This window comes from Chinchilla lanigera, unplaced genomic scaffold (assembly GCF_000276665.1).
Source record: "Chinchilla lanigera isolate Chin_1 unplaced genomic scaffold, ChiLan1.0 scaffold00058, whole genome shotgun sequence".
Taxonomy (NCBI): domain Eukaryota; kingdom Metazoa; phylum Chordata; class Mammalia; order Rodentia; family Chinchillidae; genus Chinchilla; species Chinchilla lanigera.
Window position 1 is genome coordinate 9818581 of NW_004955459.1, and position 17061 is coordinate 9835641.

At 36.4% G+C, this 17061-nt stretch overlaps 1 protein-coding gene across 4 annotated transcripts in view; it reads right to left on the minus strand.

The window, feature by feature from the left end:
* Ptpn4 (protein tyrosine phosphatase, non-receptor type 4 (megakaryocyte)) overlaps nucleotides 1-17061 on the minus strand; it is a 177972-nt gene that overhangs the window by 15160 nt on the left and 145751 nt on the right. For all 4 annotated transcript variants that reach the window (XM_005397664.2, XM_013521059.1, XM_013521058.1 and 1 more), the window contains 5 exons: nucleotides 9966-10122; nucleotides 6517-6683; nucleotides 5268-5358; nucleotides 4863-4924; nucleotides 528-674 (listed from right to left, as the gene is read on the minus strand). In XM_005397664.2, coding sequence (XP_005397721.1) covers nucleotides 528-674; nucleotides 4863-4924; nucleotides 5268-5358; nucleotides 6517-6683; nucleotides 9966-10122 — 624 coding nt within the window. The remainder of the gene's footprint in view (nucleotides 1-527; nucleotides 675-4862; nucleotides 4925-5267; nucleotides 5359-6516; nucleotides 6684-9965; nucleotides 10123-17061) is intronic.

Consider the following 17061-nt stretch of genomic DNA (forward strand, 5'->3'; position numbering starts at 1 on the left):
AGTTTTTATTCGCTCTTTCAGGTCTCACACTAGTGAGACAATACGATGCTTACACATGCAGGTCTGACCTTGCGGGGATCTGATTTGGTTCTCATCAGGTTGGTCTGTGATGAGAATCGTGGAGAGAATGAATCTGTGAACTGAGGTACCACTATATTGTAGACACAGGCCCATTACATACATATTCATTCTTTTTATTTTTTAGGTAGGATCTCAATCAGTTAAATTGTCCAGGCTGGGCTCCATCTTGGAATCCACCTGTCTCAGCCTCCCAGGGTGATGGGACTACAAGCATGGGCCACCATGCAGAGCTATGTAATCCTTTTAAATAATAACAATGATTTTATGTCACATTTATCATGTGTTAGTCAAAGTTTTATGCACTGAACCATGATGATTTATATCATAAAACCACAACAAAAGAGATTAAATGTTACAGAAGATTAATCAATGTTAATATTTTGATTATACATGCAATGTAATTTGAAAAAAGTCCAAGCAGTACGTAAGATTCAACTAAGACTTACTCTGCCACGTTCAACTTGTGTGGTCAACATTACAACCATGGAGGAGCCTTGTTCCCAAGTCATTTGCCAAAAATCTGTGCAAGTGTGTGGTAATGGTCCTTGACAAGCAATGTACTGATTAATAATACTTGAAGAAGGAATTTCCATCTAAAAAGAACAAGGCATTAAAGTGGAATCTTTTGCATTATATGATTTTACTATTTATATTACAATCTTTTATGATTTTGCATTGTATGATTCTATGTTGGGAATATGACAACCATTTAGTAACTGATTGTTAAATTGAAATGTGACTAATCTCAATAAGCTGTAATCAGTAAAACAATCTTCAACATTGATTTTATATGTAGAAGAAACTTCTTGGCAACATCCAATAGTTATATGTATTTTATCTTTCAATTAGTAGAAAGAGGGATTTAAGTATATTTTCCAAAATACTGTTATGGTTTTCAAAGCCGCTTTATGGAGAACCCTATTTCAGAGGCAGAGAGTAAAGAAAAAATGCCTATCTGTAAATAGCTTATTGGTAAATTTTATGAGAATGAAAATTTTTTCTTTTTGTTTTTTGATATAGGATCTTGCTATGTAGCTCAGACTAGCCTTAAACTCACTACATAGTCCTGGCGGGTCTCAAACTTGTGGAAACCCTCCTGCCTCAGCCTCCTGAGCAGTAGGATTATAGGTGTGCACCACCACAACTGCCCGTGAGGATGAAAATTTCAGCCACATGTTATTTGAGCTTGGTTTTTGCATACAAAACAATTTTAAAGGATATTTAAACTCAGAGTTTTCAAAACAAGGTAAGACAATGAATATTTGTGGAAGATGAGTCATCATTTTACAACATTTGAGGCTGAAAATAAAAAAGTGATACATGCACAGGTGATGCAAAGAATATTCACAGGAAGTGAGAAAGAAGTTTTCCTCTTATCCTGTCCTCTAGGTAACACCCAGGAGGGCAATCATTCTTCCCAGTTTTTAATATAGCCTTTCAGAGATATACTCCACACAGCCCACTGATATATATAAGATGTAAAAACATCTTCCTATTTTTCTGTGAAACTATTTAAAAAGTGGTACTTTATTATAATGTTTGACATCGTATTTTTTCTGAGGATATGTCAACTCAGTACACATAATTTCATTCTTTTAAATGGTTAATCTATATAAATATAACTTATTTAAAAGATATTTAAGTAGTGCTATTCTCTTTGCTAACAATAAACCTGAATTGAATATTTTTGTTAAGCCTAATATTTCTGTGCAAACATAAAAATATATCTGTAAAGGCAACAGAAAGAAAAAGAATGCTAGATAATAATGTATATATATTTAAAATTTTGCTACCCAAAGAGGTTGTAGCAATTTGTGCTTCTATCAAGAATAGAATAGGAATGTTTTATTCCTCATACTTGTTAATCTAAACATAATTGCTTCCCTACAATTTTATAATTCCCTACAATTCTGAAATTTCCAAACATCTGAACTTCAAGGTTTTTCTTTTTCCCCTGTTGGTAAATTTAACCTGACCCAGGCTAATATGACAGCAAAACCTGACCTTCACTGACCTAATATTGTTTATATTCTTTATTTTTACTTAGTAAGGATGTCCATAATTTACTGTAGATTGTGTAAGTATGTTGATACTTGCTACAGGGCACTTGCCCCATAATCTGGCAGAGATGTTACTTACTACAGTATATTGTAATGAACTGAATAACCTCTTTGATGCCTTCAAATGCTGACTCTCACAGCATATTTGACTCCAAGGTTTCAGATAAAGGGTGTAGAACTGTAATATGGTATCATCAAATTTTAATCTTTCAATTTCCTAGGTGAAAATCATAATTTCTTGCTATTTTTGATTCACAGCTTTCTTTTTTGTAAATCCAGTGTACTTTTAATTGTTTGATATTGTTTTTTTCTAAGTGTTACAATGCTACGATGGTTTTGCTAAAAAAAACCCAAAACCAAAAAACAAGACAAGAGTCCTTATAGGAGTAGCATATTAAAGCAGTCTACCCTCAGTCAAATTTTGCACTTGCAAATTTGACCACTTGCTAAAATTTATATATATCCTCAAGACAGTTGCAGGGCTTTTTGCTCATTTGTAAGTATGCTTAGCGCAGCAAAAATAATTTGAGCCACCAGACGTGGATATTTCCAGCTGATGACAAAGAACGCAACTCTGTGTTTCTAGTTTCAACTATCATCCTGTAAACAAGTGGCTTTTTGCAGGGTAGGTAGTGCCACATTTTTCACATTTTTGTGCTCTTTGTTGGTGATTTTGCTCTTTACAAGCACAGTGCTGAAGTGCTGCTTAGTGTTCCTAAGAGGAAGAAGGCTGCGATGTGCCTCATGGAGAAAATGTGTTAGAGATAAGTTTCCTTTAGGCATGAGTGCAATGTTAAAATGAATTAATAATATATATTAAATGGGGTGTCTTTAAATAGAAACAAATTTATGTATGGATCAGTTGATGAAAATACTGTGATTAGAGGCTTCTGGGAACCTAATCCTTTGTTTTAGAACCTAATCCTATTTGTTTTAGAACTAATGATTCATTATTCACAATTCAATATTTGCAAAGACTTCATGCATCATAACTACCTTAAGTAATGAGAATTGTCTGTATTTACATATAAAGTGATATTTGTTTATCTATTCATTTGAGAGAGGGTCTCACTATGTAGGTCCGGCTGGGCTCAAACTCATGGCCATCCTCCTGCCTCGGCCTCTTCAGTGCTGGGATTACAGGCATGTGCCACCACACCTGGCAATAGGTGATAAATTTGGGCTAAAAAAGTACTTTTGAATAATGCTTAGATGAAACAAGACTGGCCATTTATTGTTAGCTCCTGAAGCTGGGTAACATATATGATAGACCTTCATACCATACTTACACATTTGAAAATAGCCATAAAATTTAAAATATCTTTGCGTTTCCTTTTCCTTGAATTGTTTTTCAATGTCCTATACCCACTACTTTAACTAATCTTTTTTTTTTTACTTTAACTAATCTTTGTTTTCCTAAATCATTTGTGGAGCTCTTAGTACAATGACTAAGCCTTTTCTCGTATTTTTAATAGTCTGTCATTTGATTTCAGTATTTTCTTTTTTTGGTACTGGGAATCAAACTGAGGACCTCGTTCATGCCTGCCAAGTAGGCACTGCACCACTGAGCTATATCCCAGCTCTGGTTTCAGTATTTTCTAATCATACAAAAAATTTAAAAATTTACATTGCCAAATTCACCAACTGTTTCTTTTTAGTGCAGACATGTACCTAAGCTTAGAAAGATCTTTCCCCTTCTGAAATATTAACCAATTTTCACAGATTTCTTTCAAGTATTTTCACAATTTCATTTTTTCTTTTTTTGAGACAGTCTTGCTTTGTCATTCAGGTTGACCTTGAGCTCACTATATAGCTCAGGCTGGGCTCAAACTCATGGCGATCCTCTGCCCCACCCACCCAACTGCTGGGATTACTGGTGTGCACCATGATGGCTGGCTCTACACAATTTCATTTTTATATTTGTATTTTGACATGTTTTGAACTTAGTATCTAGAACATGAGAAATATTTATAGATGAATGATATGATATACAGATCTATTTCCAAACAATTGGGAAGTGTGGATACAGATGAAATAAGACTGGCAAGAAGTTAACAACTACTGAAGCTGAATGATATCTGTGTGTGTGAATATATATAAAGGTTCATTTTATTTTTGGCTCTAAGTTTTGTACATTCAAAAATTTTTACATTACAAATTTAAGAAGAAAACTAGTGATGCTTTCTTCTACTCCCCGGTTTAGTGGTGGTGGTAGTGGGCCTCTCCTTACAATACTATAATGTGCATAGTTGACTCAATCCATTTACTACATAGCCTATTTTACCTCCAATGATTTAAAAGGCCACCTCTACTGTACACAAAGTTCTAATATTCAGTTCAGTCTCAGTTCTAGTATTCTGAACTATACTATTCTGTTATGTTACTCTACCTCTATATTATATACTAATACCAAGCAAGTTTCTTTAACATTACTTTGGTAATATTTTTCAATATCTGGAAGTTTAACTTTTCTATTAAGGTAAGGCTTTCAAAAAAAGGGCATTAATCTCAAATTTTATTTATGTATTTATTTAGTCTTTTTTTTTGAGACAGGGTTTCACTATGCAGTTCAGGCTGGCCTTGAACTCGCAGCAATCCTCTTGCCTCAGACTTCTGAGTCCCACGATTATAGGCGTGTGCCACCACATTTGGCAGTCTCAAAATTTACAGTGGCCCTTTCTTTCAAGTACCAAAGCACAATTAAAAAAAAAAACTACTTACGTTTATATAGTTTGCATTGATGTAGTCTTCATTACCTTTTAAAATGACCCGTGTAGCATCATCTGAAAAAAATTTCAAAGAAATAACGAGGTGCTTTTGTCTTTGATGCTGGGGATTGACCCAGGGTCTTGTATATGGTAAGTACACATTCTACAATCCCTAGCTTAGAAACATTTTTTTTTTTTTTTTTTTTTGGTCTTTTTGAGGCAAGGTTTCGCTATACAGTTCAGGTTGGCCTTGAGCTCACTTTGTAGCCCAGGCTGGTCTTGAACTTGCAACAATCCTCCTGCCTCAGCCTCCTGAATGCTGGGATTACAGGCATGTGCCACCATGCCTGGCTAGGAACAACATTTTAATACATTTTTGTTAAAAAAAAACTAAATTTAACAGATGACAGATACTTACAAGGCGAAATATCTCTGTATCTATTTTTGGAAATATTCTGAGGTAATTTGGCACAAGACATTGTCATTCCAGGTTTCTTCCGATATAGTTGCTTAAAAAAAAAAGTATCAGTTGAATAAGCCATCAGAAATTTTTGTTTTTCAGAGTTGTTTGTATACTAACAGGAAACAGGCTTTTTCCTTTGACTACTTTATCTAAGCAGTGTATACTAATAACACAGAGTATTGAAACAGAACCGTAAACCTGAGTTCTGCAGTTTCTCATGTGAATTATATACCATATTTCAGAAAATTTGATAAAACAAGTTCAAACCATTTTGTTTACATCAGAGGAAGTTTTGCAGAACTTGAGCTAAGAACTTTTTATAAGAAAAACTGACATGTGCCCTAAGTGTTTTGTAATTACAATCACTTATCTACAACATAAACTGCAAAGAACAGATGTTAATGATAACCATTTTGAAAAACACACTAAAAACTTCTAGTTTTATTAGACAAAACAAGTTCACATTTTCCAAACACAGGATTGAAAACCTATGGTATGCTCACTAGTCAAAATACCAGTTATAGCACTCAAGAAGCATTCTTGTCTGCTCCTCTGTCCTTCCTTTTTCCTCTCTTTCTTTCCCAGTACTGGGGATTGAATGCAGGATCTCTGCACTGAGCTGTATCCCTAGCCCTTTTTCATTTTGATACAGGATTTTGCTAAATCAGTAAGTTTCCCAGGCTGGGGAAACTTGCAATCTTCGTGCCTCAGCTTCTCAAGAGTGCAGGGATTAAAGGAGTGCACCATTACATTGGGCTGCGTTCTCCTCTTTCAATACAGTGATCTAAGAATTTTCAAGAGTGAACTGACAAAAATTAGAGAAAGATTAAATGTGAAAAGATGTAAACTTCAAATATAGAAGTTGTTTTCCTTTAACTCAAGAGTTTTAAGTCAACAGTAACCTCTCCTAGTGTGCTACCTTTCATAAAAACAGCTACTTAGTTACAGAAAAAAATGTACTTTAAAGACATATATAAAATTTCTTTATTTCCATTCAAAATCAGACATCTATTTATATAACTATCACTAGCATTATGGCAGTAATTTCAGCAACTTTGGATTTTGGAACTCTTTATGTCAAATATTTTTCAGGATACCACTGTAGTTTATAAATTATAATGGATAGTAGATTAGACAGTTAAGAAGCCATAAAGGTAACTAGAAAATGTGAGAAAATATTTTTCCATATAGTGATATTACTTACATCAAACTGTGCCAGAACTGTTCCAGTAATAAGCCCCTCAGCTAGCTGGATCATCGATTCCCGCAAGGAATGGTCATCTTGATGGACACTATCCAGTGGGGCTTTCTCAGGAATGTACTGGAAGTCTGGCTCATTTTCTAGCTTTTCTTCCACTACATCATATACAGCTGAACAAAACAAAAGACCATTAAATTTTAATGGAATTTAAGATAAGAACTTAGCAGATATATTGTCTAGTTTTTCTTTTTAAAATGATGCATTTATGAGTAATTGTACCAGATATAAGTTTGGTGCCACTCTATAAGGACCCAGCGTGACTGTGGGGACCCAGAGTGGCTGTGGGGTTGAAGGGTTTTGATATACCTTCAGGGGAACAGAAGCATTCTTGCTTGGTCATATGCCTAAAAATGTCTGTAACTTGAAATGGCATATTAGAAGCATCTCTGATTAGACCTGCCCTTAATTTGTGGGACCAAGGGCCAAAGTATAAATAGAAGTCTATATACTATATGTCTAAATATAAGTTACAAATAAAATGAATACAGTGCTAAACAAAATAGGCTCTGTTCTCTTTCTATAAAACAATTAGGGGGCCATATTTCAAATGAGAACTCTAGGCCAGAATTCACAGTCATGAGGCATATGACCCTAAACCCCAGGCCTACAGCCTAGCCTACTTCTTTTCCTCTTAGCAGCTCTATTCTTTACAGTTCATACATGCGAACAACCCAACCCACACAGGTTTTTTCTGCTCTCGTCTTCTGCCAACTACTGCCTCTCAGCCACCTTTGCTGGCCTAGAAACATACCATGCTGCCTAACCTTGGGAAAAATGGACCACTGGAAAATGTCCCTGAAGGCCTTAGAAGTAAGTAGGCTTAGAGCTATTGGAGCAGAAAACTAGAGGCTGAAAACACTGCTTGAGAAAAACAGGAGAGGTTACAGGTGACAGTCAGGCATGTCTACTTGGTCCTACAAAATGACTCTATTGGAAGAGGCATGGCTGGAAAAAAAGGCAGAGCAGGGCCTTCTAAGGTATGGAGCCCAGGCAGAAGCCTCTTTTACTCTTGTATAGAGGTCTGGTTGCTTCTCAGACATATATGATTTTTTGAAAAAAATTAATTACTGGAATAAACAATACAAGATAAGAAAGTATGAGTATATTTTGCCTAAAAAGAAATGAGAAAGGGATAAAGATCAGAAAAGTACAATAATATTCTTGGCAAATAGAATTTTAAATTTTGATTGTAAGTTATTTTAAGTAAAAATAGGTATGACAGACCCACACTGAAAATGAATAAAGGTCCTGGCCTAGACTTTAACAATAAAATAATGTTAGAAAGCTCTTTTACTGGGTTGAGAATATAGCTCAGTGGCACAGCTCTTGCCTAGCATGTGAGGCCCTGAGTTTAATCCTCAGCACCTCAAAAAGAAAAATGATATTCTACAAGGAGCATGCCCAAAGTAGGTTCCTCTCCTAATTCAAAGCATAAATGAGGCACTGTGAAACTGCAAAAAAGACTATTCCTTTGCCATCATAAAGACTTGTTCAAACACTGGCTCCAATCTGTGAGCAGACAACTGAACACATGTGCCAAAGTGTCTTCAACTCAAATGAGGAGAATTTGTCTATCATGCTTTCTGAAGGGCGGGCCAGTGGCGCAATGGATAACGCGTCTGACTACGGATCAGAAGAGTCTATCATGCTTTCTGGTATGAAGATTAAATGAGAACATACAAAAGGGACTAAGAATATAGAAAGCTTTTAAGTCACTATTAACTACTGTTACTGATATTTTTAAGGTCTTTAGTACCTATTATGAAGAGAAAACAGGATAAATAAAATTGAGAGAATGTTTTTGTTGGTATAAAATTGAAGAAGCTTTATGTGATAGAAAAATGCCTAATAATGAGTCACTTCAGTATCAAGTTTCTTGAAAAATCAAAATACAATGTTATATGGTGAAGTCCCTTTAATCTTCCTAGAAAGCCAATTATAGGCCATCATGGGAGAAAAACATAAAAGTTGATAAAAATGAAAATGCCAGTTTTTAGCCAAGATATAAAATTTTTTGGGGGGTGTTACTGGGGATTGAATCCAGGGGTGTTTTATGCTTTACTACTAAGCTATATTCCAAGTATTCCCCACCTTCAAAAAATTTTAAAACATGGTATCACTAAGTTGCCCGGGCTGGCCTCAAAGTTGTAATCCTCCTGCCTTTATCTCCCAAGCAGCTAAGATTATAGACAAGTGCCACTGTGCTCAGCTTGTTTGTTTCTTAATAAAAATGAACCTTCTTGCACAATTTTGCAGTTTAGTATGGTGGACAAATATAGTTCTAACTATATTTTACTTTTCTATGGTGTATACTCAACAAGTGGTAACATGGTATTAGCCAAATATTATGTAGCTAACAGTAAACTGTTCAGAAAAAACTATACAACTATGTACATTGCTAGCATATTGGACTTTTTCTTAAAGGAGACTGATAGGAGTTGAGGGAATTTGAAAATAATGAACAATGTCCTCTGAACACTGGCTGAAGACTTTAGAGAAAGGAGGGAATGTTTGTAGTAAAATTAGCTATTGTTCAAAAACTGAAGAAGGATTAAACTTATTGTTCATAGCACAAAGTGATAGAATTAGGAACAATGTAAGTGAAGGAAAACAGACTTTCAGTTCAATTTGTAGTTTAAGCTATCCAAAGGTGCAATGCATTGCTTCAGGAGGCACTGAATATGCAAAATGCTTTTGATGTTGCTGTAGAAGAAATTCATGCAACTGGCAAAGGAGTTAGAGTTTATGGTGTTTAATGTTTCTCCAAACCTAGGACTCCATGATTAGCAATTAACAAGTCAAATGTCTGGATCAAGAGATGACATGACTAGACAGGTGGATATCATCTACTGAAAATATAAACATTTTTTAAAAAGCTATTTTAACTATAGATTTTTATGGAGTTTTCCAGAAGTAAAACGAAGTTCAAAATTTGTTCATTCATCCAGTAAGTACTTATTAAATATTTAATACTACTAAAGCAATTGGAAAAGAGGGAGGCCACTTTAGCTATAGTAGAATAAGCAGAGAAAGTTTTTCTGAGGATGGCACTGCAGCAGAGACCTGAATAAAGTAAGGACATAGGTCATACAAAAATCAAGAAGAGTTTGTTGGGCAGAGGGAACATGAAGTATAAAGAACCTAAAGTAGATCAGATTGCAATATTTAAGGAACAGTAAGGAAACCACTGTAAAATAGAAGAGAATGAGCAAAGCTGAGTGGGAGATAATCGTCTCAAAAATTTGGATTTTTTCCCAAAAAAATAGATGGAAGGTATTGTCATCGAGCAAGAAGCTTACATGACATGTGTGAGAAAGCCCACTCTGGTTGCTGCATCCAGTAAAACACAGTAATGTATATGAGAAATACAGAGTGCTACATGAAGAACTTACCATTAGGTCGAACTAGAAGCACAAGTTCCCCAGAATGTCTCTCACAGCTAGCTTTGATAAAAAGGACAACTTGATCATGGGTATGTTCTGCAATGTCCCAACCATTGATCAGTACAACTTGGTCCCCTTCATTCAATCGAGGGACACAGAGGTCAGCCTAGAATGCAATGCAGATAAAGTTTCAGATTTGTATGAGGCTTTCTGAGAGTAAAGGGCAGGAGTTTATTTTTATATACTCTATAGCAGAACTAAAACTACACATAAAAAAGCATCAGTGCATTCATTCACCTATTTAAAAAAGTAAAAATCTAGCTTTTTTTTCCTAGATTTTTTTCCTTCTTCATTCAACAACTTCTTGATGATGTATTATATTCATAGACACCCAAGTAACGCTGATGATTTCAAGGTGTATACATATGGGCAGCCCTAAATTTGTGCGTTTACTTATGTATAAATTTCAGGTACTGTGGTATAAGTAGCACAAGTCCCAATAACACAATCCAAATTTTAATTACAATGGTAATAAATGGTTTATCATTGTATGAAGTAAAATTTTGATATCATGTTTTTCTTTTTTTTTTTGTTTTGGTTTTTCTCCGGTACCGGGAACCGAATTCACGACCTTGTGCTTGCCAGGCAGGCACTTTGCCGCTGAGCTAAATCCCCAGCCCCGATATCATGTTTTTCTGAAAATAAGGCCTTGCCTGAAATAATCTGTCTTAAAAACTAGAGACCAAAAAATGCCAGCCCCAATCAACCTATCCTTGTCTTACCTGCCTTACAGAGTAGCCACTGAGCAAGCAAATAATACAGAAAAGAAACAAAAGATGACTAAGTGGAGTTAAAGAAGAAATACATGACCATGGGAAGAAAGAAGGTTGAGTTTGAGAGACTCTAGATAAGCAAACTATTGGAGTTATTTTTATACCACAGGAAAGTTCAGGAAGTAGATCCAAACTTACACAGGATCATGATAAATTTGTCAGGGCAAGAAAATATATCCACTCTGTACTGTAAGTTTTATGAAAAGAAGGAGGCAAGCACTATTCAAACTACTGGTGACAAGTTTTCAAAAAGAAATTAAACATGTTACTTTCTCAGTGTTTTGGATGTTCTGAATTACAGGGTAACAAATATCAGTTTTACTATTTGTTATTTCTTTAGACTTTTTATAGAGAGATTTTAACGCTTAAACAAAATTTAAAAATTATAAGAACTATAATTTTTCGAATTGATAATAAAGATCACTGCACAACTTCTCTTGCATGGTCATTTTTATGATCTTGCACCACTGTGCAAGTGAGGACTGTCCATACTTTATTGACTCAAAACCAATCATTAAAGTAAAAGAAATAACAGGACTAGAAGTATGGGCAGTGTGTTTTGTGAAGAGAGCAATAAAACATATGAGACTCAAGTATGAAGGATGACAGGCCTGACAGAAAAATGATGTGGCAGGATATTCGAAGAAAGGGAATGTCCTATGGCAAAGGCATGAAGCAGCAAAAGCACAAGTACTCAAATTTACTATAAATCCAGTAAGATAAAGTCATTAGTAGAAAAAAGTACTGGTTTAAAAGCCAAGTTGTTGCTCTGCTGCTTATAAAACTTGTCATCTTAGATACCCGAAACTCTGAAAATGAAACAGAGATATTTGTCCTGATTATTTTACAGAGTTGTGAAAATAAAAACGAGATAATTCCATTCAAAACTTTAAAATCTAGAATATTATAATTTAAGGTTATGTTCATTCTCATTGGTTGCTTTTTCTTTGCTTCTGTAGTGGGGTAGATGAGAGACAGTAATAAAATTCCCTCTATCCATGAGCAATATAGTACTTTGGTGTACCAATTTACTTCCAAGTTTTTATAAATGTCTTTGGGATACCTGAAGGAAGGTCAAGTGGGAGCTAATGAGAGAAATGTAATAGGCTGTAGCGGAAAGAGGTATCCTCTTACATTACTTCATGAATACTATAGTTGGTAGAAAAGAGGAGGTGGTCTGTGTGTTAGACAGGGTAGCTATGAGTTTCTTTTATTGTACCCATTACCAGTGAAAGACATTCTTTTATATTTAATCTGCCTTTTGTCAGATGTTTTTATTTGCGCTTCATTGTTATCTGGAAAGTCCAGATTAATTATATAAGATGAATTTTGTTGGAGCAATAGCCATTAGCTAAGAGATTATCAGAAAGAAAAACATGATAAAGTCCTACAGTTTGCTTAGCCAATGTATGGAACATGGTTCTATGTGGCAGAAGGGAAAAAGCATCAAAATTTATATAGCTTAAAAAAAAGAACTTGTGAGTGTATTTACAGAATGTTCCCTGAATATCTTGAACCTAACTGAAAAATATCACTGTTTAAGTGAAAACATCCACTGCATAGAAAGACCAACACTGCTTTTGTGTAATTTACTTACTGTTAACACTTCCACACAAATAAAAAAGTATTATCTTTTCTAATTATAAAAGCAACACATGGTCATTGAGACAAAAGAGGAATATAGAAGAAAGTAAAAAATATCAATAGAATAAGTTCATTATCCAGGAGAAACTGTTAACACTTTTAATATATTTTCGCATATCCTTGTAAGTAAATAATTTTAAATTTTTAAACAACTGCTATGTGATATATGTAGATTACAACACGTACTTTCAAGTAATACCATTTTATGGGCATATTTCTATATTTGTATAGGACTACAAAATCATCTCAAAGGCATAATTTTTTCACCAACTCTGATGGTGCACAACTTGATTTTATGCAGTTTCACACTGTAATGATCACTCCTGTATAAGTACTAGGTTCTTCTAGTTCAACTATTTCATTATGAGTAATTTCTAAAAGTGGAGTTACCTGATGAAAAGATAATTGATTTTTAAAATTTTATTTGTTTTTGTTCTTTTTTTTGTTTTGTTTTTTGTTTTTTGTCTTTTTGAGACAGGGTCTCACTATGTAGTTCAGGCTGGCCCTGAGCTCACTTATGTAGCCTACGTTGGTCTCAAACTCACAAGGATCCTCCTGCCTCAGCCTCCCGAGTGCTGTGATTATGGGCATGTGCCACCATGTTCAGCAATTTTTTTAATTTTAAAGAGAGATAAAAAACAATAACAATGATACAAAATTGCAAAACAAGGTAAGAAATTAATAATGGTTATTATACCGAATATTGTTATCTTCAAAGTATTTGCGCAGATTACCAGATACGTGCATGCAAAATTGATCAAACAATGTAAGCATTAACTGTTCCTTTCAATGGATTAACAGAAATTAGTAGCACAAGGGGCTGGGGATTTAGCTCAGCGGCAAAAGCGCCTGCCTGGCAAGCGCAAGGTCGTGAGTTCGGTTCCCGGTACTGGAGAAAAACCAAAAAAAAAAAAAAACAAAAAGAAATTAGTAGCACAATTATCTGAGCTATCTTGTGTATATTCACATGTCCTTTTCTTTTTCCCTTCCTTCTTTTATCTTTTCCCCTACCCCAGTTGTTCTTTCCTTTTGAGCAGTTTCTTTCCCTTTCACTATATCTACTGTAGCTTTTGGATTTTATTTACTCTTTCAGTTTCTTACAGTAGGGACACAATATGATGTTTACACATGAGAGTCTGGTTTATTTTACTTTTGAGTATGGTCTCTAGTTACTTCCATTTACCTATAAAAGCCTTGAGTTTTTCTTTATAGCTGTGCAGTACTCCATTGTATAAAAACACCACTCTTTTTATCCATTCCTCGGTTGATAGACATTTGAGTTGTTTCCAAGATTTAGCTATTACAAATTGTGCTGCTATAAATGTGGGTGCATGTATACTGCTATGGTATGATTTTTTCATTTCTTCCAGGAAAATACCCAGAAATGGAATAGCTGGGTCTAATGGGACCTCTAATACTAGTGTTCTGAGGAATCGCCACACTGATTCCACAGTGGTTGTACCAGCTGGAGGTTGAAATACTCCCAACAATGGAGAAGGGTTTCTTTTTCCCCACAGCCCCAACAGCATTTGTTATAGGTTGATTTCTTGATGATAGCAATTCTTTCTGGGGTGAGATGGAATCTCAGTGTTGTTTTAATTTGCATTTCCTGGAATGATGAATGATGTTGAACATTTTTTCATATATTTATCTGCCAATTGTATTTTTTCATCTGAGAAGTATGTATTCATCTCAGATGCCCATTTTTGTACTGGGTCTTTGAATTTGGGGGCTATGCTGAGTTTTAAAACTTCTTTATATTTTCTAGATAGAAGTCCTTTGTCTGAGGGACAGTTGGCTAAAATTTTTTCCCAATCCATTGGTTCTCTTTTCACTCTGTTGGTGATATATATATATATATTTTTTTTTGGTACTGGGAATCAAACTCAGGACCGTGTGCTGCTAGGCAGTTACTTGAGCAGCTAGGCAAGCGCTTGTGCTGCTGAGCTATATCCCAAGCCCTGTTGGTGATTTCTTTTCATGTGTAAAAACTTTTTAATCAGATAAGATCCCAGTAGTTGATTCTTTTGTAGTATTTCCCATGCAGTTTGGTTTTTGTTCATGAACTCTCTATTTGCCTACCCTTATGTTGTCAAGATTTCTACCTACTTTCTATTCTAGTAGATTTATTGTTTCTGTTTTAATATTTAGATCTTTAATCTCTTTTGACTCTAGTTTAGTGCATGGTGATAGACGGGTCTAGTTTTAGTCTTCAGCATGTGGAAAGCCAGTTTTCCCAGCACCATTTATTAAAGAGGCTATCTTTCTTCCAGTGAACATGTTTAGCCCCTTTGTCAAAGATAAGGAGGCTGAGTGTGTTTGCAGCTGTGTCTACATTTTCTGACTTGTACCACTGATCCTCTGAGGTCTGTTTTATGGCCAGTGCCATGCTGATTTTATCACAGTAGCTTTATAGTATAATTTTTAGTCAGGGATTGTGATGCCTTCTGCCTTGCTTTTGTTGGCCAGCATTACCTCTGTTATTCTAGGTCTTTTCTCTTTCCAGATGAATTTCAGGAATGCTTTTTCTAGATCTGTGAGGTATGCTAATGGTGTTGTCTTGGTTACCTTTTTCCTTGCTGGGACAAAATACCTGATGCCCAAAATTAAGGAAGAATAGGTTTATTTAGCTCACAGTTTGTGGAGGTTTCAGTCCATACATGGCTGGCTCCAAGGCAGAGTGGCAACCATTCATGGTGACCAAAGATAGCAAAAGCAGCAAGAGCAAAAGGGAGGAGTGGTGGCAAGCAGCCTCTTTTTTTCCCTTAAATGCAAACTATCTGCCCCAGGGTGGGTGTAGCACTCACACCCATAATCCCAGCATTGGATCACGGATCAATCATAAACTATAAAAACCCACCCCATGACTGCATGAGGCTTTGGGGGGACATTCAGACACAAACAGTAACATTCCATCCCTGGTCCCCCAAAGACTCATGCCCATCCCTTTATGCAAAAGACATTTTAGTCCATCTTTAAGAGTTGCCAAAGTCCTAACAGTTTCAGCATTGCTGAAAAGTCTAAGTCCCAAGTCTCCTCCAAAATATAAGGCAAACTCTTAGCTGTGAGCCCCTGTACTAATAAAAAGTTAAACACTTCCAACATTGAGTGGCACAAAATAAACATTACCATTCCAAAAGGTACAAACAGGGATACAAAGTATTGGGACCAAAGCAAGTCCAACATCCAGCAGGGCAAACATTAAGTGCTGTAATTCCACATTCAGTATCTGAAGCAACTTGTGGAACATTGTGGAACATTGTGGAACATTGTGAGCTCCAAAGGGCTTGCATGACTTCACCCCTATGGCACTTCTGGTGGTTACAGCTCTCAAGGCTTCTCTCTTGGCCCCCGCTTTGCTCCCTCCTTGCAGCTTTCCTCCAACAATTCACGTTCCTGGCTTTTCCAAACTTCTCCACTGCACGTTTTGCTTCACACTCACAGCTTCACACACTGCCCTGCAGGGGCACACTGCCTGGCCTCCCAGGCCTTTTTCTGAAATTGAGAAGGAAGCCTTCTTAACCTCAGAACTCTCGCATACTGCATGCGCCTAAAACCAGCACCACGTGGATGATACCAAGGTCTGCTGCCACTTGGAGCAGAAACTAAGCTTTTCCTTCTTCTGGCTACAGGAGTCGAGTGCCTGGATCACCGGGCATGCTGAATCCAAGTCTGAGGAGCAAATTCTCTATGCCACCGCCATTCTGGAACCTGGTGTGGCCAAGGCTGCCATTCTGGAACATGGCGCTCTGTGGCTTTCTTCTCAAAGCAAACTCTTTCACCTTTGCAGTTTTGAGGCTGAAAAGGGTGGAGACTTGTTGCTATTTGTGATGCCCACAGGCCATCTTTTCTATTCTTCTGTTCCTTCTCAGCAATGGAGATTTCCTCAGCCTTATCTTTACAGTCCACAGCTGTACCGGAGCTTCCTTTCTGGCCAAACTCACAACATTTTAAATTATGCTGCTGGGCTCTTTGCTCTTGATTCTCAACATAGATCTGGCTAAAAGCCCCCAACAACAGCCATGCCAGAGCCTCAACATTTAACTGCCTTGAAATTTCTTTTGCAAGATTAATCAGTCCATTGCTCCCTTAATCTCAGTTTTAGGCAAATTCTCTTGACACAAGCAAAATGCAGATAAACTTTCTATGAAGCCATAACATACATCATCTGGAGTCCAGCAACCAATGCAGTCCTTCTTCCCAGCAGAAACCTTCTGAACCTGGTCTATACCAGCAGGATTTCTATCAGCCTTCTGGTCTTAAGCTCTGATGAGAATCTCCGATACAGAACAGCTGAAGGTGTTCAAGCTCTACTCTTTCAGGCGACATCTCTGAACCTTTCCAAACACTTCCCACAAGCCATTTCCAAAGGCTCTTGAACCACATGGTCAGGTATAGTCACAGCAATGACCACACTCTCCTGGTACCAAATTCTGTCTTGGGTACTTTTTTCTCTTTGCTGGGACAAGATACCTGACGCCCAAAATTAAGAAGGAAAGGTTTATTTGGCTCACAGTTTGTGGAGGTCTCAGTCCATACTTGGCTCACTCCAAGGTAGAGTAGCACATGGCAGGGGGCAACCATTCATGGTGGCTGAAGATAGCAAAAGCAGCAAGAGCAAAAGGGAG